Consider the following 24,677-nt stretch of genomic DNA (forward strand, 5'->3'; position numbering starts at 1 on the left):
AGCATCTTCCATTTGTCATTAAACAGATAAATAGTTTGGGATGATGGACAGCTACAAGAGGAGTAAAGGAAGCGTCCATCACCTTCACACCTAAGTCAGGCATGGTGATCGCACTAGCTAACCTTAGACTCACATCTCTAACCTCCTCTTTGGGGAAACCATTGGGACCCATCATCCTCAACAGGCTCGTACTTTACCACGAAAGAATCCACCACCTACGCAACAATCTTTTCCCACAGTATGCACTCCTCCCACTGCACCAGGACATAAAAGAACACCCGAATTGCAAGTAAAGTTTATTCTCGCCATCTATCTTTTAAAAAAACCATTCGACTGCATGTTTCATGAAGCAATGCTGGAGGAACTATCAAGCACCAGTGGTGGTAATAAAATCCGCAGCTATGTGCTCGACTTCGGGGGCGTACATTCACATTCAGAGTTGGAGAGCAAACCTATCAGTTTTTCGTATGCCTAAGGGCATACGAAAAGGTCCCTTCCTTTCTCCGACACTGCTAACTCAAGCACTGTTCCGCATGTACAAAGCCCGGCTGCCAATCCCAATGGCAAGCATACAATATACACAGATGGCATTACTATATGGATAAACAGAGACTCTCCATGAAAAATTTAGGATTTGCTAAAACACGCTCTGGACGCAGTGCACACAGCGGTGCAATCTGTTCGTTTTGCATGATTCTCGTTAAAATTTAGTTGCTTCTCGGAAGGGGGGATAATACTTGAAATAAACCCCAAAGCGATTCCGTAGCAGATATGCAATCATATATGTTATTTTTATTTGCATCAGGCTACAGATGTTTAATAAAATTTGAAAACAGCCGTCATAAAAGTTTAGTTCAACGTTTGGTTAGTTGAAAAGGGCCATGTCTCTAAGAAGAAACACAGTCAAATTATTTGTTCGATAAACCTCATCATCCACGAGAGACCAGAAATAGCGGCTCCCTGTGCAGCTTATTTATGACGTATATGAATGGCGATTTCAAATAAATCTCCATCATAACGCGCTACAAAGCTAGCCGCCCCACCGCTGCTGTTGAAGTAACTGTGCTTATTACTATATGTAGCGGCAGAAACCAGCAATCGGTATCACCTCGAGATGAAAAGAGGGAAGCACAAAAGCGGCTTCATTTTACTCCACAATTTGACTTCACACCTGGGTCACACCCCTGCCAGCACTTTGCGGTGCCACGCGCGTAGTAGAAATTTTATATGCATCACCATATCAAAACTTATACACATGGAACTAGACTATTATGACGATTAACTTCATATTTTCAATAGGAAGGTCTACCACAAAGCTTCACAGTGGCAGAACTAAAATCGGCCGTTATCGTTCAGAAAACAACATTCCTGAAAAGTGCAGGACGAAAGATGAAAAATCCACAAGCGACCCTCCATCACTCTCTCAATTAAAGACATCGGCTATCTTGAGTGGCGATCGGCTTTGAAGGGTTAATTATCCGCTTTAGTTTTTTTAAGCCAAATTCTTGCCCACAGTACTTTGTTGGTTTTGTTCGCCGGTATCGCCTGCATGCTAGTAAAACGAGTGGACCTTCAGCGCTAAGCCCCTGCGAGGTTCACGGTGTGTTTCTTTTATTGCCATAGCGGAAACGCAGACGTTTGATGAACATTAATGCCATCGGCGCCACCACTGCTGTCGGTTTGCTGTCCCACTATCGACGGCCCATGCGCTGTATGCACGCGGAGTTTTAGAGGGACTGCAGGGACGCTGAGCGGGCGTTGGACTAAAAAAAAAGAAAGAACAAAATAGGCCGTAGCGTCAACGCTCGGCCTATTTGGGTCGACTGCGGTCTCTGCCTTTTCATGATGGCACGGGCATTGTGCGTGATCAAATGGGGAACACGCTAGTGTTCCTGCTGATCTGCTCCGTGTACGCATTGGTGTGAGCGGAAGCCATCTAGAATATCAAGCTAACGTTATGAAATGCTTAACCGGGCGCTGGCAAACGCCTATGGTTTTCCGCCAGCCTCACCTCGTGCAAATCCAACGGCAACGCCTGCGACGCCGCAGGCGTTGTCAGGCGCGTGGCAGCTGCCAGGGGGCTGTACCTTTTGAGCAGTAGTAGAGTGCCTCGATGCCCACATCGCCCGCCGCGGCGCACATGGTGAAGACAACCGCAGCATCTACTAAGGAGTTGGGCACGAGAATGGCGCAGGCCGTAGCAGACGCCTTTGGCGGAAGCCACAGGGACGCATTGCCGGCGCTCGCGTGTATCCGCCATTCCCGTGGCCAATGCCGTAGTAGACGCCGTGGTTGTCTCCACTCTGTGCGGAGCGGCGGACGACGAGCACATCGAGTTCCTGTACGGAGTGGGGGGCGGGGAGGACGTCGAGGCACTCTACGCAGTAGCAGTTTCCTTGCGTGTCACGTCACACCGATATGTCCCCCCCATGTATACTTGCAACACCTTCCGGGGAGTCCCACAGCAGCGCTAAAGCTTGCTGTCAGTGTAATTGCTTATTTCCTTTCGGCGCAACTACCGAATAGCGGCCGTGGTGGCGTAGTGGCTATGACAATGCGCTACAGAGCCCGAGGGCGCGCGATGGGATCGTGGTCACGGCAGCCGGATTTCGATGGCGGTGACACACACACACACACACAAAAACGCCCGTGTCCTGTTCAGCGCGTGCACAATAAATAATCCCAGGTGGTAAAAATTATTCCGGAGTCTCTCTCTACGGCATGCCTTATGATAGATATCTTTGTTTTTGACACATTAAACTCAATAATACTTTGTTCAACTACCACGCATCTTTTTTCTTTTTTTCGCTCTCTAAATTATGTGAAACTACTCAAATAAAATTGCCTAACTTCGTGCTTGAAATAATTAGCGGACACTGGAGCTCCCTTCACACCGCCGCCACCGAAGGAAGCGTCTTCACACTGGTGAAAAGTGAGGAAGCCAGTGCAACACACTGTCATGCCCTGCTTAATTCGCTCTGCCAGAGCCAGGAGGTTTTGGGTCTGCCTTTCGTTTCTGGCGTGAGCATTTTGTGCACAAGAATTAGCGTTCCTGCGGATAAACTTTCTGCCTATAGCACGACGTAGGGCAACGACTTGTCAGAGCGGAACGGACGATAAACGTCAGGATAACTATACCTAATGTTTTCTTTGCCGACGCTCTTCGGTTGGTCTCATCGCGTGCAACATTAGGGGCGACGCTGATAGGCCCGCTGTCGGCGTTTCACATCACATCGGCGTTGCGTCAGGCCTGGTACCTGCAGTTGTTTCACGTGCTGGGTCAGAGCATGTCGCATCTGCGTATCGTGAAAACACCTTGCGACGTTCTCCAGGGTAGCCACAAGCATTTGCTTATTGTTACTTTCTGAGAAAGTAACGTCATTACAGTTCTCAGTATCCGGCTGCTTTAGTTTTAACAGATGTTCAGCTGCAAAGTAATAATTATGCAACTTTAACTCTGCCTTGAAGTTGAACAAATAAGTGTTGGATTTATTTGACGTGTTCTAGCAAGTTTAATATTATTGCTGAAATACATTCGCTATATGCTGCAAACACAAAAGCTGTTCATTACGACCACTTTTACGTAGTGTGGCTTACAGCAGTGATTCTTTCCCAGGAATACACTCGTGGTTGACATGATTTACACAAAGAAAAAAATGCGTCTCGGCATTTAAGGTGTAGATGTTCCACAGTGCTTGCCGGAACCCACGCTGTACATATTGGTTCCTCTGAAAATTTAGAAAACAACATTTGTGGCAAAAGAGTACTGTTTACATTGATTAGATACAGATACCGTTGATGCCCTGTACCTTTAGTAGAATAATCAAAGGAGGAGTTATACGTATAGCACATACTTATGAAACCTCATGTTGCTTAGCGATGCTTCTACAAATTTTGTGAATGTTTATTGGCGGATAACTCTAAATATTAGTTTATGAGGTTGTTAAGCTATTACATTATGCAGGTGTATGAAATAGGTGCTTTTGCTCCCTCTGTGCTTTGTATGTATTTCTCTTCTAAAGCTGCATATTTGATGCAGAAGCTTCAAATTATCTCCTACTTATATGTTGACCTTCTCATTATTTGCTCTTGATTTATCTCTCATATCATCCAGGGCAACATTGAGCATCAATGACGCTTGATCGCTGCGCTGTCTTGACAATGTTTCTATTCACTGGCACAGTGAGCACAGCGGTTTCCCTGTATTAGGAAAACGCACTCAACACCGTAAATTTGCCGATAAACGCAGACCATGCTGGCCAAATCTACGACGCTTGTCGATCAGTGTGATAGGCTGGACATCATAGGAGCCGGCTACGGAGGGGGGGGGGGGGGGGGGCGAGCTCCTTCGGACTTTTCCGGGGAGGGGGGCGGGCGGCTGAGAACCCCGGGCGATGTCCGTCCCCCTCCGAAGCTTCCTCCCCCTCCCCCTCGAGCACACACACACACCTGAAGTGCCATTACAAGAGCTTTGTCACCCAAGTAATTTGTGGTTTCATTTGAATATCTTCAACCTTTTCACTTGAAATGTTACTGGGGCTAATAGCTTACTGCATCATCATTGGCAAGGACGTGCACGGCTTTTAATTCATGCTTTCGTTTTATTTCTGCAAATTCTGACAATATGGGGACAGGGGCATTAGAAGCACTAGCGGCGGTTACCTCACTCATATTTTCTCAGTTCAACATTGGTTTACATTTCCACTGTAAACTGCATGCACATACACAATATATTTAAATGTACACACAGGGACAAACTTTATTATACTATGGAAAGAGATGGAGGTAGCATATTAAACGTTCTTTCTAAAGGCATGGATATTTTACGCCTACAGAATGAATATGTTGCTGTATATTCACGACGCTTCAAATTGCAGTGCGTGCTTTTTTGGCAATGAAAGAACTTAGACTTAGTTACCTCCTCGGCAGAGTCTTTCATGAATGACGTGTGAAATGCACGTGAATGTTGTGTGTCTCAGTATTGCTTCTCTTTCCAGTAAGCAGTGGTAACGACTGATGAAAAAAAAATCCTTTCTAACGATTTACAACATCTATTAGGAATGGAAACATCGTCACTTGCATTGAAGGTGACAAATATATACAGGGTGTGCCCATTAGCTATATTGCACAAAGATTTAAAAAATAGCAATGTGTCACTCAAAGAATACCTAGCGCATATTGATGACAGTCCAGTGGAGTAGCTGGCAGTAATTTTTCGTTACTGAGATTTGATTAGGTAATTGTAATAAATTATCTAACTAGAGACGCACTATCCTAATTATCGAAGTGTCAATGAGGCATTTGAAGGCAAAGCCCACGGACATCTAACTGCGGTATTTTCAGCGACGTCCTAATTGTGTGCTAATTTTTTTTCGACTGATAATTAAATCCCAAGAAAAATGAAAAATACCACGTGACTGCGCCCCCACCCACATCATAAAGCAGCGCCTTCGTACAGGCTCCCTCGGGGTTATTCAGAACAAAATAAAGGAAACAAAGGAAAACATCGTGATGGAGCTAGTTTCTTATTTGCCGCGCCCCTGTCGAAGTAACAAGTCGCGTTTCGTGTTAGTTGGAAACAAGCTGTTATAGCCGCTGTCTTAGCGTAGTTAAAGTGCACGGATTTCTTTTCCCACAAGACATATTACTACATAAGCGAATTGACAACTTCAGTGCAAAGGTTTAAATGTGCGTTTTGTTTAGTCCCAGCCACCATGCCTATCTCTAATGAGCAGAAGGTAGACATGATCCTTGCCTTGGAATCTGCAAATGGCAACAAGAGGAAGGCCACAAATATACACATCACACGCCTAAGTGTGGCGGTAGACCAAACGCATCGACTATCATCAGAAATTACAAAAGCCTGAGACAAACCGGCAGCTTCAAGAAAGAGTGGCGGAGGACTCCATCTCTGAGTTCACGCTTACGCGCGGATGTTTCAGCATGTATGGCCTCAAACTCTCACGCTAGAGTGCGGGACGTGGCCGTCCAGGCACCAGTTTCCAAGTCATCAGTTTGGAGGATTCTACGCGACGGTATTTTATCCGTACCACAATAACCAGCACCAACGTCTGGAAGATAGGGACCTGCGGAATCACCTAGGTTTCTCGAATTGGGTCTCACAGAAGCCAATGCGTCACCGGACTTGTTGGGCATTATCAAGTGCACAGATGAAGCCAATTTTCGCAGAAACGCCTAGGTAAATTTGCATAACGTACACCATTGGAGGGACTCCAATCCACACTTGGTTAAGGGAAATTGGCACCAGTACCAGTGGTCGCTATATGTGTGGTTCGGAATTTACACCGGTGCTATAATCGGTCCCATCTTCTTCGATGACGCACTGAACTGGATAGCTTTACATGAACGAAATCCTTGAAGGAGTGGTGGATGAGTTTCTAAGCCAAGCCACGCTGTCCCGTCTTCCACTACTGTGGTATCAGCAAGATGGAGCACCAGCACACAGCAGCAGCCGAGCACGAAACTAGTTGATGAGACTTTTCATGCGTAATAGATTGGAAGGCACAGGCCTGTAAATTGGCCGGCGAGGTAACTTGACCTCTCTCCCCTCGATTTCTTTCTTTGGGGTTATGTGAAAGATCGTGCTCACATGACCAAGACGGGGGTCAGATTAGTTCAAGGCAAGGATAACGGATGTCTGCCGTAGAATTTCCGTGTCGGTCATCAAGAAAGCCACTGAAGATGTGATAAAACGGACACAGTATTGCGCAGCTGCAAAAGGAGACCTGTTCAAACACGGCCTCTAGGCAGCAGGTGGTGTAGAGTGGAGCATACAGATACATAGATAATAAAGGCACACTGAAATCTGATGTTTTATTTTTCTTTTTGCAGACATCCTCCTTGCCAATTCGGCTCACTGAGAAATGGCATATTTATTTTCTTGAACGGATTGGTTTCGTCCTTTCTCCACGTCGCTCGCTTCCCAGTCTGTTTATTTGATTTTTTTACACGAACCTGTTTTTGTAACACCTATGCACTTTCGTGAAAAATAAAACGGTCACTTTATAGTGGCTTTGGTCCGGAGGAAGTTTCTCGCGAAAAAAAAATATACCTATTACATTGCTTTTCGCATTTTGTCGCAGCAACACTTAAGCCGCGTTATCAAGGGGATTCCGTTATCAGTGTGATAAGTCGGCCTTGAGAGACAGATAATAAGTGTGACGTAGAAATGAGAAGAAGGAATAACTGCGAAGCCGCGAAACCTGCTGTTGGTGCCCCTTCTGTACCATTATCAAGGTGATGAGCTTTCCCTTCGGGTTTGCGGCAGGCGATTCTGTTGCTTTCAATCAGCTTATTTGAGGGCGCTTATCTATGATTTGGAGGGGAGTGCAGTCACGTGACATATTTCACGTTCCGTGGCGTTTCTTGACCAGTCGGAAAAAATTCGTACGCGATCAGTGCGTCGCTCAGAACACCACAGTTAGATGTCATTTTGGGTGCCTACAGATGCCTCATTTACACTTTCAAAATTAGGACACTACTTCTCAAGTTAGATAATTAAATGCAATAACCGAATTAAATCTCAGTAACGAAAGAATTACTGGCGTCTACTCCACTATACTCGAAAGAATATGCACTAGGTTTTATTTCAAGTAACGCAAATGCTATTTATATATAATGTCTTGGTGTATGACAGTTGGGGAACACTGCATAATTCACTCAGTAACCTAAATGAGGCCCAGCCGGGTTCACTCGAAATCAGAATCAGCAGCAGTCATGCACCGCTGCGCTCGTACTCAGACTCACACACATTTTCCGCTCTGCGGAAGACACGCGATACGGGCGGCGGCGTACAATCGAACCGCCTTCGGTTTCGATCCAGTGTACTGCGACGGAAGTCCGCCGCAGAAGCTTGGAGCGAACGTCAAATAAGGCACTGTGTTTGTGCAGGATTGCCAAAAGGTCTTCTTCCTGCGCAGCATTCAGATCTGGGTTTATCGCGGCCTTCAAAGCAGCGGCGGCAGTATGATCATCAGTTGTGGTAGACAAAGGTGGGGATTCGCTGGGAAGCGGTACCAGTGAAAAAGGTTTGATGTCAGTGAAGCAAGTCACAGTAGTGCCCTGGGAGAGCACAACTGACGAAGAAGTAGGGTTATGAACAGCTACGAACGCTTTACCGTACTGAAACCACACCAGGCTAGGAGTAAGGGTAAGCCCTCCAGAAATGCAGCGACCAGTCGAAACACATCAAGAAACATGTCAGCATTAGCAATTGCGTCGGAAGTCAGTGTGAGAATATGCTCATGGCCCGCGGGAGTGAAACAGTCGGTAGGCGTGACGAAACGTAGGCTGTGAGCATCGAGAGCACACGAAGATTCAGTGTCCGTCATATGAATAGTTCGCTGACGGCAAGAGATGAAAGCTGAGGCGGAGGACAGGAAGTGCCATCCCAAAGTCGTCGCGTATATACACGAAGACAGCACGACAAAGTGAATGTAGTGAAGGATGCCATAAATGAGAACACGCGCAGTGCAAACACCGGAGGGATGAACAAGAACTGCATTGTCACAAGGAAATGGAGGGCCATTATATGGCGTCTTCACTTTTCGCAATCGAGAACACAAGTCAGTACTTATAACGGAAAGCGATGCGCCTGTGTCAACCAAGGCTTCGGTTCGGACACCTTCAAAACACATCATAAGTACATTTGATGGGCGCTCCAGATTAGTTTCACGTTGTCCAAAGGATGCAGCTTTCCTTCCTGAAGCTGCACCATATAGTTTCGCGGGTGGTGATCGGAGGACGAAGTAGCCGGTCGAAGAAGGGAAGAGGAGCGCCGCATCGGTGATAGAGTACTGCTGGTGCTGCTGCTGAACACGCAACGTCAGGGGGCGGTGGAGAACGTGTATAATGTACATATCAGGGCGTAGGAGAGGAATCTGTGCGACTTGTCCTACGAGGGGTTCCTCGGTGTCACTACGATGCCGTTTTGGGCGCCCTGGCCATTACCACGATGCCCCTTGGAACCCGCTTGTGTGGCGATAGAGACAATGCCCTCTGGATGGCTGTTATGTGTGAGCTTCCCGCAAAACCATTGCAGAAGCTGCATAGCTTACGTTTGCACTCTCGCGCAGCAGCTTAGAGAACAGATTGACAGAATAAGTAAAAAGACCGCGGTCAAGAAGCGGGTCAGTAACAGTGTTGCCAGTCATCCATCGTGGCAGCTTGTGCATATCCCCATTGAAACGTTTCGTATGCCATTACAATAATTCCGTATGTTTCCGTAACATTTCCATCATAGTTATGCGGAATTATTGGAATGATATGGAATGTATCAATTTGGATGGGAGGATCACGAGAGAGGGGAAAGGCAAGGTCAGGAAGCATATCCCGTTCGGTGTTTCTTAATAAAAAACGCTACTTGTTCACATGGCAAAAATTTCGGACAAACTGAAAAACTTCCAACACAAGGTACGGCACGGCACATTTATACGGTCTCTGAAAAAGAGACACGCTTTAAGCTGGTTCATACGCACAACTGAAGCAGGGCTTGGAGACGCTAATCCGCATTAAAGCACCGCAGCGTCGAGATTGAAATAAGTAAGCAAACTAACGCTTCAGCCACGATTTGAAGTGCAGCTTGGGGCAATGGCAGCACTAACTTTTTGGCAGGCAATGAGCAACGGCGCCCAACAACACCTCGAGCAAACACGTCTCGTTGCGTTTTCCAGGCCCTACGTAGAGAAATGAACGTAGTGGACGCAATGCGAAATTTCACATCAGCTCAGCACTGTCAAATGCCGTCGACATCACAGCGAAATATTATCAAACAACGCAAATAGCACAGGCCGCCTCACTAACACCGCATCTAGTTTCGCGGTGCGTGTGATCTGCATAATTTTTACTGAATTTAATGTCCCGCTTTACAAAAGGTTCGCTTGACCTGTATTGAGAAATGTGTGTCCGAGTTTTCTTTGTTTTTTTGCTTGGGTTTTCCTAATAGTTGCGCAGAACAACACAACATTTTACCGCCTGTATCACGCCGCGCATATTTAAAATGTGGTAATCTTAAGAATTATTTCCAAGTTGGCAATCCTAGGGAAATAACCAGCTACAATTCATTACTTGTGATATGTGTCTTACAGTAAGTCGTTAAACACTTCATTAGTGAGATTTTGTGAATAATTGAAAGATGCACCTGTTTGTTACTTTCTTTTTTTGCAAGCCATGTGCACATCCTGGAGCAGTGAAGCTCAAAATTTAAGACTGTGTGCTGTCCCAATCTAGTTTTTAAATTTACCTTCCCACTAAAAAACTCATGGGTATAAGGCACTTGTCTGTAAAGAAATAATACCAGCTGTTTAGGTTCTTTGTATATAGCGGTGAAAAAAAGTAATTATTGTAGGTTTTGACGCATTAAATAAACATCTAACCAAAATCGGAAACAAATAAGTTGGCTTCTTCAGTTGAAACATCACACACTCACCATGATTTTGTAATCTCAAAATAACGCATCCAGACTCTGCATACAAAATAACATACGATCCTGTTAGATACTTCACGGCAGCTTTATTGCCTGAAAGTAAAGAGTCCATTTGTCACAAAAGTTGTTTAGCGCCCTTGTTAGAATTTACGTTCGCAACTGTAGTAAACATGGGAACCAAATGCCATGCCGTAATCTTGGTCGAGACATTACAGAAAGTTTCAATAGTATAAATCGTAATGATTAAGTAAATTACCACCCCGCACATGACCGAACACGCATACCTTTTATTCGCATAACAATGCCAAACAACCACATTGCAACCCAGAATTCGTCTCAGGCTTTCTGCCAAGCTGTTGATCAGCTACAGTCATCGGCGCATTTTATGTATGTTCCCAGCGCTTTCGTCAATTGTTGTTGATTTATTTTGTCCCATTCTAAATTCTCTTCATTGCACTCGCATATATTTCATAAATTAGTAAAACTTTCTTAGCAGCTTGACTGCCCTAAAGATACCTTTGCTTCTACATTTCACGTGGAATTGACACTGCCTTACGTAGAGAGGCAAATCGTAGCAAGTGTTTTGACTACAGTAGTTCTTTCTCAACTAAGCCGATGTGAGGTTTGATGGCTTGAAACGGATTTGAGCAATGTGAAGGTTAATTTGAGTATGCAAGCCACAGCAGTTCACGCACCTACAAGCGTCTCCGCAAAGAATCGCCTTGAAGAATCTATGGAAACAATTTCACCGAATTCACACAAGAAAGCGCACAGGGTAGAGGGCGTGATTCACCCTCAATAATCGAAGGTCGCGACACAGTGCTGTCTTTGAGCGTTACCACTTATTTTATTTGTATCGTGTCCGAAAATACTACGGCTGAATGACGAAAAGGCCTTAACAAAGGAGGGCGCAAAGGCGCTTCATTGTTTTAAATTACCACCAAAATTGAAAAGCACGCACGTAGGCTAGAATGGCGCTGAGAAACGTTTTTAAGCCCGCTCGACTGCTCAGTCTTTTAACATGCTGTACTGCAGAGCTCTGCGGCAAGAACACAAAGTTTCACACGTGCCTATCTAGAAGCATCAAATGCTGTCTGCTTGCTTTTCTCGCTTTCGAATACTCATTGACTTACACCAGTCAAAAATAAAGGAAGACAAAGAAATAATCGTTGTACTTACGAACTTCTTCAACATTCAGGATCATGTCCAGTGGTGTTTGCGAAAACCTAATGGACACGTCGGCATTCCTGAAAAACAAGCCGTACTTCTATAGCCAGTCACTTAAGCAACCTTTATTGGTCGCAAAACAAGAGTCATTACCTTGGAGGCCTGAATAAACAGTTAGCAGCAATATATGCGGAGAGATAGTGGCAATGAAAACTTGTTAGGATAATTACAAATACACGGTTTCGTTAGTACTGGGAAGTAGTGCACTCGTGCACCTCTTAAAAGCAGCTTCCCAATGGAATCACACAGGCTGCAGCGGAGGGAACAACGTGAAGATTGCTGTGTCAGGCACACCAGCACACCGAGGCACGTAAGGTGCCTCAATGTCCTCCTCGCCCGCTGCGGAGCGGCGGGCAAGGAGGATATTGAGGCACCCTAATGCCGCGCGTTTAAAAGCGCAGGTCCGCAAGAAAAAGAAACGTTTCGGCAGATATACTTAAGACTGCGTACGTGTAGGAATGCGAAAGCATTATAGTAGCTTTGGTGAAACGCTTTTTCTTTTTTCGTGCGTTCCCTGTTTACGCAAGCTCCCGCCTTCGTTCTAACTGCACCCCGGTAAGGCCAAATGAAAATCTGCCGAGTGTGTCAGCATGCTCCCTTTCCTGCGAGGAGTTCATAACTCAAAGGACAGTTCAGCAGCGCTCAAGTGGACCTTCATACTTTTTACTTTATACACTCGTTTTATACAGCCAAACGCGGCTCCACTTCCTCCCCATTTACTTTGCCGTCACGTGTCTAATACGATCGCACTGTAGGCTCACCTCTAGTCAACGAGAACCTTGGAGCCGCCGTGTATTGCAACCACTTTTTGGAAGGCACGCTGATTCAAAATCAAGTCTTTCTTAAGACTTGATTTTTAATCAGTTTTAATCTTTCTTAAGAGTTTTAATCTTTCTTAAGAGTTCTTTGAAGCGCATCCCAAAATAATATTGCATCTTTAGAACTTATGAAGAAGTGCTCTAGGGACTCGGGTACATCACAAAGGCGACAATTGACAGTAGGTACAAAAAAGCCTTTTTGTGTGATGATCTCACAGGTAACGTTTAACGGTGCAGTTTAAAAAAAATGTTTTAGTACATGGGAATAAAGGCATCTTGTGCACTCGCTGAAGTACCTAATGCCCTGGCAGACTAGAGAATGTAGAACGGTAAAGGGAAGGTGGCAAAATTCTGGCTATCAAATCTTTTTACTGTTGTTTTCCGTACGTTGTGTAGATGTACTCTAAAGAAACGGTGAAGACGGGCCATTTCATATGTTTTTCCTAATTAGACTACGTATATAGCTTATGGAAAACATGCTGTTTCACCAAAACTCTGAGCCGGTTGTTTCGTCGAAATTTCAGTATTCTAAAATGATTGGAGATTTGAAGGACATGTATGAATTTACAGGTTTTCAACAGGACTGGCACCACCTCGTGATAAGTTGCTTGACCTTGCGGCTTTTTAAAGTTCAAAGTTAGCTGTAGTTTTTGTGTGGTGCATGGTGTGCTCAAAGTGTCTTACAGGTCCTTGCTAGATCATGAATACGAGATGTGTTTGCACCTTTCTCGCGTATATTACGATTCTTCCATAGACACGATGCAATAAACATCATATAAGGAAAAAAAAAGAGCTGCCGTGGATCCGGGAAAGCGTGTTTGTATAATCTACCAGAACCAGAATAAACTACCAGCAGAAATAAAACAAGCAAATAATTTTTCATCGGTGCTTAAGAAATACTTGCTTAGCTTCAATAATGATTTTCAATGATAACAATCATGATGTGCTTTCTTTTCTTTATTAACTCGCTCACACCTGCTAAACATATCTTAGTGTTTCGATTTTGTCGATATTAATGATGTATTCCAGCAGAACCTTTTGTGGGGCTAGTTGGTGCATGTTACGTAAGTACTATAGCGCCGAACAGACGAGACACGGACGAGCGCTTATAACAACTGATGCTTTATTGGCGTAAACACACAATATATATATATATATATATATATATATATATATATATATATATATATATATATATATATATATATATGTAAATTTATATATTAACCAGGCGAAAAGTGATAGAAGTTCAGTTGTTATAGCATCAGTTGTTAGTAAACGCTCGTCCGTGTCTCTTCTTGTGTCGTTTGTTTGGCGCTATAGTACTTCATTAATAATGTATGTTTATAATAATGCAGGAACTTGCCTGCAATCCTCCTAACTATAGTATATTTTTTACTTAGAAGTGTTTAATAGTATAAGATGCTTTTCACTGTTTCGCATTTCATTGTGTACGCTCGTGCAACTTAATGGTATGCGACAGATACATGTTGTGCACGTGATGTATCTTATTTGCTTTGTACTTGCAATTGTTATTCATTTTTCATTGGACCCGCAACTAGCCCGTGGCTATGGGTTCAACCAGTTCTGGTATTTCTGTATGTTCTATGTCTGCAAACAAAGAATTGAATGTATCAACCCCGGTGTCCTGGGTTCGTTTCTGTTACGTTCTACCGGCCAAAGGCCGGCAGCTACGCGATGAAATCCAGGCCGATTCGCAGAGCAAAAAGACGACGCTTTATTTCCAGCTCGGAAATATATATAGAAGAGAAAACAGAGAAAAAAGGAGAGAGGGACCATAGATGCATGCGCGGAGAGGCGCACGTGGCTCCGAATAGGTTATCTGCAGCAGTTTCCCACCCAGCTTCTTTTGTTTTGAAAACAATTAACTCAGTTTTTTGCACGAACCCCTCATCGCAAAGTTGACGTCAATCATAGCATTTTGTGGCGCATTTTTACACTTTGCACCGCTGGCCATTTTTGTAATCTTTCGGTCACGTCGACAGATTGCAGCATGCTGGGCCATGTAAGGCTTTCGCTGTAAAAACAGTATTGTCGAATTGAACGCCGTTTCGTGGTCCTTCAAGTTACGAACACTTTGCGGGCAAGCGAGGCCGTTGAGACGTTTGGCGCGTTTTCACTTAGCCTTGCCGAGGCGCAGTTAGAACGTAGGTGAGAGCTTGCTTGTACAAGAAACAAGCGAATAAGCACATTTCACCAAAGCGACTATAATGCTCTGGCATTCCGACACTTAAGCAGTCTTAAGCGTCTCGGCCAAAGTTTAGTTTTTGCACCCATTTCCTACACTCATCACGTGGCGCGAGCTCCTCTCCATTGGCTGGCTGGTCACGTATACATTGATGCACGCGCTCGGCGCACCTTTAGTCAACGAGAACCCTGGAGCCACGGTGGCGTAGGGGAAGCGGGCTCGTCTGACACCCATGAGAGCCTGAACCCATTCCCATCATGGCCGAAATTTACCTAATTTTCTTTTCAAAGCAATTATTTACTGCGCTTACAGAACCCTCCCTGAGAAATCTGGCGTAAATCCTAGCATTTCGTGATGCTTTTTTTATTTCACTTTTGGTGCCGTCGGCCATTTTACGGGGACGTTGTGTAGCTCTGTCTCCCAATGGGTCTGTAGTTCCTATAGGAAAAAAACTCGCGAGGGGAGTGCCGTTGATTTCCATGCAGCCCCAATAGATAGCGCTCGTCTCCGCCCATGGTGCTAGGTAGGACGTTAAGCAGTATAATAGCAAGACCTTGGTGGCGCAACCCACCGCTCCGTTCCAAAGGGGACGCTCATAACATCCATCCATCCATCCATCCATCCATCCATCCATCCAGCCATCTATCCGGTGCCGGAGGTGTCTGTACGTGACAGTCACGTACAAAGAGCCGCAGTTGCTGCTAATGAGGCGATGTGGAAAATGAGCCGAGAGAAAGGCTTCGAGGTTGTCGAAGTAATCAGGGATGTGAGAAGGTGTGGTGGTTTCAAACGAGACGGGATCCACTTCAATTACAGGCTGGCACGAGATGTGGGCTGGCGACTTGCTGGTCGCGCTGTTGCTTATTTAGGGAGCCCACCGGCGCTCAGGAAGCTAGAGTAGGTAGTAATGAAGAAGATCCGCTACGAGAACCTAAGAGCAGCATCGCCATCAAAAACAGAAAAAGGAGGAAAGCAAGAAAGAGAGCTCGCCATGCAGTAGGCTAAATAAACATGCAGGGTGGCAGAAGAAACGTGGGCACAGATTGCGGCGCAGTTAAATAGAGAATAAATAAGGGTGTATGCGGTTACAGCAACGCACCTCAGAGACTCAGAAGAGCCGCCATTGATTGAGAATTATGATTGGGAAGGGTGCAACAGAACTAAGTCGGAAAGAAAGCGAGGTGGAGTCGCAGTGCTCATCCATCAGGGAGCCAAATGGAAAAGACTAAATTCAAAATGTCAAGAGCATCTTTGGTTGTCAGGTACAATGAGTGGGAAAAAAACTTGGCTTGGCGTTGCGTATTTGTGGACTGGAAATAATTGCACAAAGAATAAAGAGTTAGTGGAATGCATGGGCGTTAATATTACGGGTTTCGGGAATGGTGCTGAAATTATCCTATTTGGTGACATGAATGCCCACATACAGGATTTAGATGGCTATACCGACAACAACGGGAAGTCAATGCTAGATCTTTGTGAGCAAGATAACCTCGTTATCGTGAATACAGGGCCTAAGTGCGAAGGGCAGATCACGCGGGAATTGGGCAACCGGCAATATACCATTGATTACTGTCTGATCACAGAATGAATTCATGATAAGTTGAGGGAAATGGTCATTGATGAGGAAGGGTATAGCAGCATAGGGATTGACCATAAACACATCATATGGAAAATGGGATATGTACCTGAGGAAGAGAACAAGGATTGCAAAATGGCCAGTCCAAATTTGAACGCTGAACAAATGAAAAATATAGTCACTAGAGTCGAGGAAGAACTTGGCAAATGGCCAAGTAAAGAGTGCGAATACAGTGAGCTTCTTCGTGTAATAACGACATAAATACGGAAAGAGAAACAACATGTTCGTTGGACAGGAAAAAAAAAGAAACCGAAAAGCTGGTGAAACAGGGAGATAAGAGAAGCGATCGCCGAATGACAGAGAGCACCCCGAGAGCACAGGCAGGCAAAGAGGGCGCACTTACCGCAGGCCGAAGTAGCCATTAAATGGGAAACATACCGCGAGAAAAAGGATCTGGTTCAAATACTGGTGCAAGCCAAGATAAAAGGTGAAATTGAACGTTGGCTGTCAGAAATACGTGCAAAAAAAGGGCCCCACATAGAATATTTTGGAACCACATAGAATTATTAGGCAGGAAGCCAACAACAACAACATATATTAGAGAAAGATGGAAACAAACTGGAAGGGGAAGCGGCTTTAAATTACATCCGAAAAGTAACAGCCGAATCATTCCAAGGCAATGACGACATTGTATTCGAAGAAAAAAAGAGCATAAAAGACAACCAGATGGAAGAGAAGCTGGTGCTAAAAAAGTTCAACTGGAAGAAAGCCGAAGAGAAAATTCCTAAGCGCACAGGGATAGGGCTAGACGAGGTTCCCGTTTGGCTAATGAATGAAGTAGAACCAAGAAGTAAGGAAGCTCTGGTGAAAACAATGGAAAGGACCTTAAAAAATAGAAGATACCAGACAGTTAGCGGCAAAGTAGAATGAATATAATTTATAAAGGTAAGGGGGAGAAAGATAGAATTCACTCGTGTAGAGCGCTGACCATTACATCGGTAATCTACGGGCTAGCAATGCAGGCAATCAAATTAAAGCTGCAATCACGGGCAAAGAATAATGGCATTTTGGGAGAACTTCAGAATGGCTTCAGATTAGGTAGGCGTATCGATGATAATTTATTTGTTCCTACTTAGTGTATTGAAATATCAAGTGTAGAAAGCATACCGTTATATGTGGCCTTTTTAGACATTACAGGAGCGTATGACAACGTAGACCGCAACCTTTTGTGGCATATTTTGGATGGGAAAGGCGTAGGTGACGATTGTCTGCAGCTTTTGAGAGAGATTTATGTAGAAAATACCATTTCCGTTGATTGAAAAGGGATGAGAAGCGAGGAGAAAGTTGACACAACAAAGAACTGAGGCAGGGGTGCCCTTTATCCCCACTGCTTCTTATGGTGCACATGGTGAGGATGGAGAAGGTGCTAGAAGGAAGCAATACCGACTTTAATGTCTCATACCAACAGGCGGGTACAGTAGTAGAGCAGCAGCTTCCGGGTTTATTTTATGCGGACGATATTGTGTTGCTAGGTAGCAAGCAAAGTGATTTGCAACGTCTGGATAATATGTGTGGACAGGAGGGCAACAATATAGCTTTGAAATTTAGTGTTAGAAAATCTGGTGTTATGGTATTCAACAACTTGTAATTCTCAGGTTCACCTGCATACGTTATTTACTGTTAAGACCGGAGCTCGACAAAAAACACTTCGCTCTTCACCTACCCGTTGCCCATAACCAGGCCCCCATTTTAAACACATATACACAAGGTGCCTACTTTAGTTCACCGGGAGACCAACAAAGAATGACTCTACAAACTTGGTATTACGTATTAAAAGAAAGGACTCAGTGTTCACTTGCAATGCTTCCAATCAATAGAAATTGGAAGCCACAGCTTTTTTTTTATCACACGTTAACCGGTACCTTTCCTTATCCTGATCTAAAGCCTCAACCTACCATTATAAAACGGTGAGTTTAGTGCATCCTGATTTCGTGTACATGACTAAATATACTGTCATTCCGTCATAGCTAGTTTCCCGTCGCAGGAATTTCTCTAGCACTTCCCGATTAAATGGCGTTTATTCCCTGCTCGTGTTATTGCTAGCTTGCACGTTAAAATAAAGTTTATTTCAAGACTCCCACCATTACATTGGCACAAATTCAATGACGTCATTCGCAAGCACAAAGAACACATAAATTTTCCTGTTAGTTCTTCAATGGTATGGGCATTTGGATCAGAAGCTGCACCTACTATTCAATTGTGTAACTGTGACCAATGTTGACAATGTTTCGGGCATTATGCCACCCTTTTATTTTCTGTGTTTGAGTCCTACGTTTTCTCTAGGAGGTACAACTATATTTTTATATAAAAGGCACAATCGTGAAAAAAATACGCACCTTCTCCCCGGTTTTAGGTTGGTCCGGGAGGCCTGAAATAAAGTGCAACTTACGTCAGGATATAGAGAAAAATGTCGCTCATTCCTGGGCAAGTATTTAACTAAATGTGTTCAAATTCTCAATTAAACAATTTAGTCCAATAAGTATTACTTAATGTCGCCTTTCTATACTAATAAGGCTTCCGTAATTTTTATTTCTTTTACCTACTTCATTATTTAGTTTACCCTCAGGGTTTCCACACTACAGAGAGGGCAGGCATGAAACAAATGAAGAATTCCAAACAAGCAGTTGATAAATAATAACTCTTTCAGGTGCCAGTTAATTCTTTGGTATAAAACATAGTTTCACCACATTTCTTGCTCCTTCAGGATCGTAAAGAGCATACAGAGGCAGCAGCGATCAGGAATTCTTTAGACATCAGTAAGTTTTGTTAAGTTTCCTGATTGTGAACTTCATGCAAAATCTGACTACGGAAACATCAAACATCAGTTATTCTACTATTTCATGCCTAGCAATGCTTCAAATTCACCAGTCGAGCCAGTTCAATATGATGCCTGGTGTAAAACTCCATGAAAAATAATGAAGGAAGTGAATGCGCTTAATACAATGAGATGCTGAAACTGAGAACAAAACGCCCAACCACCTAACTACCCAATCATTTTACTAAACGATTCTTCACATGTTATTCAAACTCGCACCCCTATTCAAATCAGAAGTGATTCAAGATGTAAGGAACACATCTTAAGTATCAGTTTTTTCATCAACGTATTTGCTGTTGATGCACTTTCTTGGTGTACACAATTAGGTACCAAGCCCCTGATCGCGGTGAGCATAAAACAATCTGCATATTTGTAAAAACCTACCATGCACTGAAAATCCGGCAGAAATCTCTAGATTAAGTGCAGTTGAGAATGCAACTTAACTGAACTTTGGACTTCCTTTTTTTGGACTGCGTTCTTTGGACGTTGTTTCTTTGTCGTTTTGTAACTTTTGTTTATTAACTGAGCTTTTGTTTTTCGCTCTCCTGTTTGGCTTGTAGTATCGGTACGATGCTTTTTGAGAGGGGGGCATTGACACGTGTACTGGTTTGTATTTTTAGGGTGACCACGTTTCACCGTCTAACAAATGTTGTAGCTCAGCGCGGGACATGCCCGCATGTATCGGAAGTTTCCCGAATGTTATGAATGTTTCCACCGTCACCGAAGCTTGCGCAATCTGTTTGCATGTGCGACGCATATTGTGTGGAATTTTCTCGAAGACACACGGGCGCCAGCAATTACTCTGGAACCTTCGACGGCCAGTGTACAAAACCCGACGCGCTTGACAGTCACATCAAATTTTGACGATCGCCGACCGTGTTCGCCGCTATCGCTGTGTTTGAGCGCAACTTGCTTTTGTGGACAGTAGTTCGCCCAATAAGAGTTAGGTTCACCATTTCTAAACTTTCCGCAGTTTGATTCACCATCACTATTAAGTGACATTGTTCTATTCTTCATTTAGGTTTTTTTAGCTTAAGCAATTATTTTCGTATGCCTCATTTTGTTTTTATGATATGTGGATTTTTCTTAACATTCACTCTCGTCCTAACACGCGCACTGAATAAGATTTATAAGTTGAAGCACGACAACAAGGCCGCTGTTGGTTCTTTAAAAATTACCAACCAGGACCAATGAACACCGACAAAACGGTTCCCTGCAGCAGCTTTCAAGGGGTCATACATCTAAAAGAAAAGGTAACATCTCCTAGGTAAGTCAATAGCAACCTCTATGAAACAGGGTGCATTGCTCGATAGCTCGATGAACTTTCACTGCACTTCCTGTTCAGTGGAAGACCAATTCCCATCGAGAGGAATTTGCAATTACCGGCTGTGTATCAAGCAGCCACACACAAAAAAAAACACATGCTTGCATGGCATATGCGGCACAACAAATGCAAGCTTTACATTGCACTATGTTATGGTAGCTGCATGTAGGCTGTTTCACAACACACATGCGAATAGAAAATTAACGGCGGATTGCGACAAAACCTGCGTCAATTGTGGGACATAAACATGGAACTTCCGTTCCGCGTGCTAACACGAAGGAGCTAGCAGTCAATCAAAATCCAGGTTTGGATGAGTTCGTGTATTCGTAAGGTCTCCCAACACCAGTTACCATCCGCCCGCCGCACCCGCCCCGTCTTTGTGTATTCGTTGCACCGACCTTTTCGCGCTCCGTTTAGAAAGCCTGCTAGCAGCAAGTCGTACTCTCACTCATTCACGCATTATTGATAAACTCTGGTAGTAATCGCCATCACGGAAGTGGTTAGAACACAGCTTTATTGTTCTTGAGCGCTTGAATTTTTTTTCGATTCACAGCAGCCTCCCACTTAGCTGAAATCTTCTTGTCCTGCAGGAACTAATGGAACATCGGAACATCGTCGCGGCCGCTGGTGTTTGTGCAACCGTAGCCTGCACAGAACGCCGGCACTGATCGACCTACCAGTTCATTGATGTTGCGCACGTCAACTACCACTCTACATACACAAAAATGAATGCAGGGTCAAGCGAAGCAGATTAAGACGGCACACACGCAGAAATAAGCACGGTCAGGCACGCTCGCGGAAACTGCGAAGGAACAGACCACCAGTGCTGACGTCACTACGCCGCGGTTTCCGGTCTCCGGTCGCATCGTCAGTGTCAGCAGCAGCACGCGGTGCTCGACGGGGGGGCGGAGCTACAGTGCAATTTTAACTGACGATTGTGTCGCTCCTGAGTGAAAATCCCCCCCCCCCAAATTTCACCTGCATGATTTATAAGGTTCCTGCATCCGTATATGAGCGTCTTATTGAATCCGACAGACTCTTCAGCTTCCCTTTAATCCATACATAGCGACTAAAACTTGCTCGGCGGTTAATTCTGGACAGCCCAAAGGTGGTCGTGTAGTGAAACACTTTTTAGCACTTTGTCCCAATCTTCCTTGTTCTTGGCGTAGGCATCACTCGATGTACAGGCACACAGCACATGGTTCAAGTCTACATGTTCACTGCGCTCTTCACACACATGTCCGTCGTAGTCTGGGTCGATGTGCTTCATGCGCCAGGGGTTGGGGTAGGAGTTCGTTTGGAGCAAGCATAACGTTACCGACTGGCTGCGGGTTAATTTCTTATCCGGAAGGGGAAATTCTCGTCTGCCTAGATAAAAGCGCTTAGTGAGCTTGTTGTGCGTGAATAATTGATCCCTGTACTCGATATGTGGGCTAACGAGGAAAACCGGAGGGACTCGGTGGACGAGTCCTCGCGCCGCCATAAACTGCCCATATGTGCCGGGAACCATACGATGGAGTGATTGGTGATGTTACTTCCGCCTAAGATTTGTAGCGCCGTCTTCTCTATGCCGCCCTTGGCGAAAGCTCGAGTGGCTGCTCTACAGTCGCTGTATACAGTTATGAAACTCGAGGCTTTGAGAGCTATTGCTATCGCTGTTTGTTCAGCTACCTCTGCCTTCTTGGTGTAAAGCGTGAGTAAGTTGCCCGTTTGCCCGTATCCGTCGATTACTGCTACCGAGTAGGCGTGTTTTCCCAGTGTGTAGACTGCATGCACGAAAGCTGTCTGGTCGGGAAACCTTGGTGCGCCCGCAGCGAAGGCTCTGGCACGGGCGAGTCTTCTTGCTTGATTGTGGATGGGGTGTACGTTTCTTGGGAAGCGGAGCACTTTGATTGCTCCTTCCATGAATTTAGGTAACTGCAGGACGTTGTTCCTTTCCGCTATGGTGTTCGCGCTGAGCATGACGAGAATCTCTCTGCCCGCTTTCGTGCTTGATAGGTGTGCGATCTGTGCCATGTGCTGGGCCTCGATGATTTCGGCAAGGGGATTGTGCACTCCTAGCTATAAGAGTATAATAAGTGGAGGCATTATCAGGGAGCCCCAACGGCGCCTGAAGATCTCGGCGCATGTGCACTTCGAGCCTTTTCCGATGTTCTTTTTTCCAGTTGAGCATCTCAGCCACATATGTGATGTGACAGAGTACAAAAGCGTGGACCATTCCAATGGAGTTGGCCTCGCTCAGTCGCCTGTGCCTATTCATGAAAGGCCGGAACATTCGGATCGCGTCCGCAGTCTTGATCGTGATGCTGTCCAGCATCACCCAGTTGGAGCCGTTACTTTGGATGATTAATCCTAGAATTCATATTTTGTCAACTGTAGGTATGCGATTTCCGTCCCTGTCGTGTAGCTCTATGCATTGAGTGTGGCGCCTGCACTCTTGTGGTATCGCGTGAAGTCTCACGCGCTAGGCGACAGCTGCGACGGACACCATCACCTACCGAAAGGCTCTTTGAATGAGCCCATATCAGCTAAGGTGCAAAATATTCCTACGTGTCTGATTGCTTTTTCTATGGAACTTATAACGCATGCACATATGCCATCTCGCTAGCAACGTTGAAGCTGCCACTCTATCTTAAAGACTGCGGCGTCTGATGCACTTGCGTTGATTACAGAGCTCAGTTCTCGGGCGCTGAAAACAACCGCACCATTGGATGCGCATATATTGTGACTTGACTCTACTTACGCTTTCAGTCCACCCGTTTGATACGACGCAGTAAAGTGTATCATCAGATTCCTGTGAAGTGTACAACAGCTGGATACAGCGGTATGGCTCAAGACTAACCGCCCCGCTTTCAATCCAGTGCAGTACAAGAGGCACCTTCTGTCTCAGCATCTAGAAAAGAAGACTTAGAAGCATTAGTTGGAAGAAATGCACGAGAAAGCAGATATTAAAAGGCAAATAAAGTTACTTTTTATATTAGTATTTGAATTGGTTTTCCTTGGTATATTTATTTTACCAGTGTTAAAGCCAGTTCTATTTGCGAATATATATGCCGGTCTATGGGCACGTTACCTTGTGACTAAGAATAACTACATGCCCGATGTCTCGGCCTCCATTCCCAACCTCGCCGAAAAGCCTTATTTCAAGTAAGTGTCAACGTCGTCTCCTCATCGCACTATGCAAGTTCTGGATAGCCGTCCAAGAGCCTCAACATGCAGTATGACTGCACCGGTTGCTGCTTCTGGTCAAGCTCCACCCACCTATGCTAGAGCTTCTTATGCCATTTCAGGAGCCACCTCTTCATTTGTATAGTTTGTCAATTGTGCGCACGTAACTGGTGTAACACAGCAGAAGAAACTATAGTTAACAATGTAAGCGTCCCGCAAAGCTGTCGACCCGTAGTTATCATCTAGATATCTGAATAATTACAGCGGTGGCAAGACAAGAGGGAAGTTTCTTTTTTTCCATTTCTAAGTTTCCGCAATTCCATCTACTGTATTTGCTTGCTAGCTGGCTTTGGCAAATTAAGAATGCAAGGCAATATTTCCTATTTAACGAACGTTGTGTGGGTCACAGACATTTCATAACACTAACATTTTATACAACATATGCTTTTAGTAAATGAGCTAGATTGCTTTATTTATGTATTTATTTATTTAGATAGGACTTTGTCCAGCTCTATTCGACTATCTCCTTCAGAAACAACCTGCATACTTCAAAATTCGACTTGTCTTTCTTTCCCGGTTCAGTCTAGTGGAGGAAAGAAAAAGAAATAACTGATATTCAGTGGCCTGTAGATTGACCCCTGTGCGTACTGAGTGTTGAGCGATTTCACATATATGTGCTGATTATTCCTACATACCGCCACTTTGCTAAATGCCCCAACACATTTTACGGGATACACAGCATGCCGTGTTCCTATATCAGTGGCGCGATAGTGTGTTACTTCCCCTTATGCAAGCAGCCAATACCATTCTGGTGCACATGTGTTGAGCTGGTGATTCATTTGTTTTTTCTTAAAAAATAAAAAAATAAAACATGTGACCTACCTTCCTATACAAGAAATCGAAACGATTGTGCAGAAAGCACAGACAATGACTATAAATGTAAGTTAATATCATCAAATTTCAAGAAAGCTACGCGGCATAACCAAGTAATGGTGCTCTCAGAAGCTTATCTTCGATACAGCGAGGAAATCCAGGT

General features: G+C 44.6%; 1 protein-coding gene across 1 annotated transcript in view; it reads right to left on the bottom strand.

The window, feature by feature from the left end:
- The window catches only part of LOC135911343 (uncharacterized), a 609,973-nt gene that overhangs the window by 78,391 nt on the left and 506,905 nt on the right, over window positions 1-24,677 (bottom strand). The window contains exons 6-10 of the mRNA XM_070523691.1: window positions 23,217-23,366; window positions 18,671-18,702; window positions 11,624-11,691; window positions 10,448-10,537; window positions 9,624-9,695 (exon numbers count right to left, since the gene is read on the bottom strand). Of these exons, the coding sequence (XP_070379792.1) occupies window positions 9,624-9,695; window positions 10,448-10,537; window positions 11,624-11,691; window positions 18,671-18,702; window positions 23,217-23,366 (412 nt within the window). The remainder of the gene's footprint in view (window positions 1-9,623; window positions 9,696-10,447; window positions 10,538-11,623; window positions 11,692-18,670; window positions 18,703-23,216; window positions 23,367-24,677) is intronic.

The sequence above is a fragment of the Dermacentor albipictus genome, chromosome 8 (genome assembly GCF_038994185.2).
Source record: "Dermacentor albipictus isolate Rhodes 1998 colony chromosome 8, USDA_Dalb.pri_finalv2, whole genome shotgun sequence".
Taxonomy (NCBI): Eukaryota; Metazoa; Arthropoda; class Arachnida; order Ixodida; family Ixodidae; genus Dermacentor; species Dermacentor albipictus.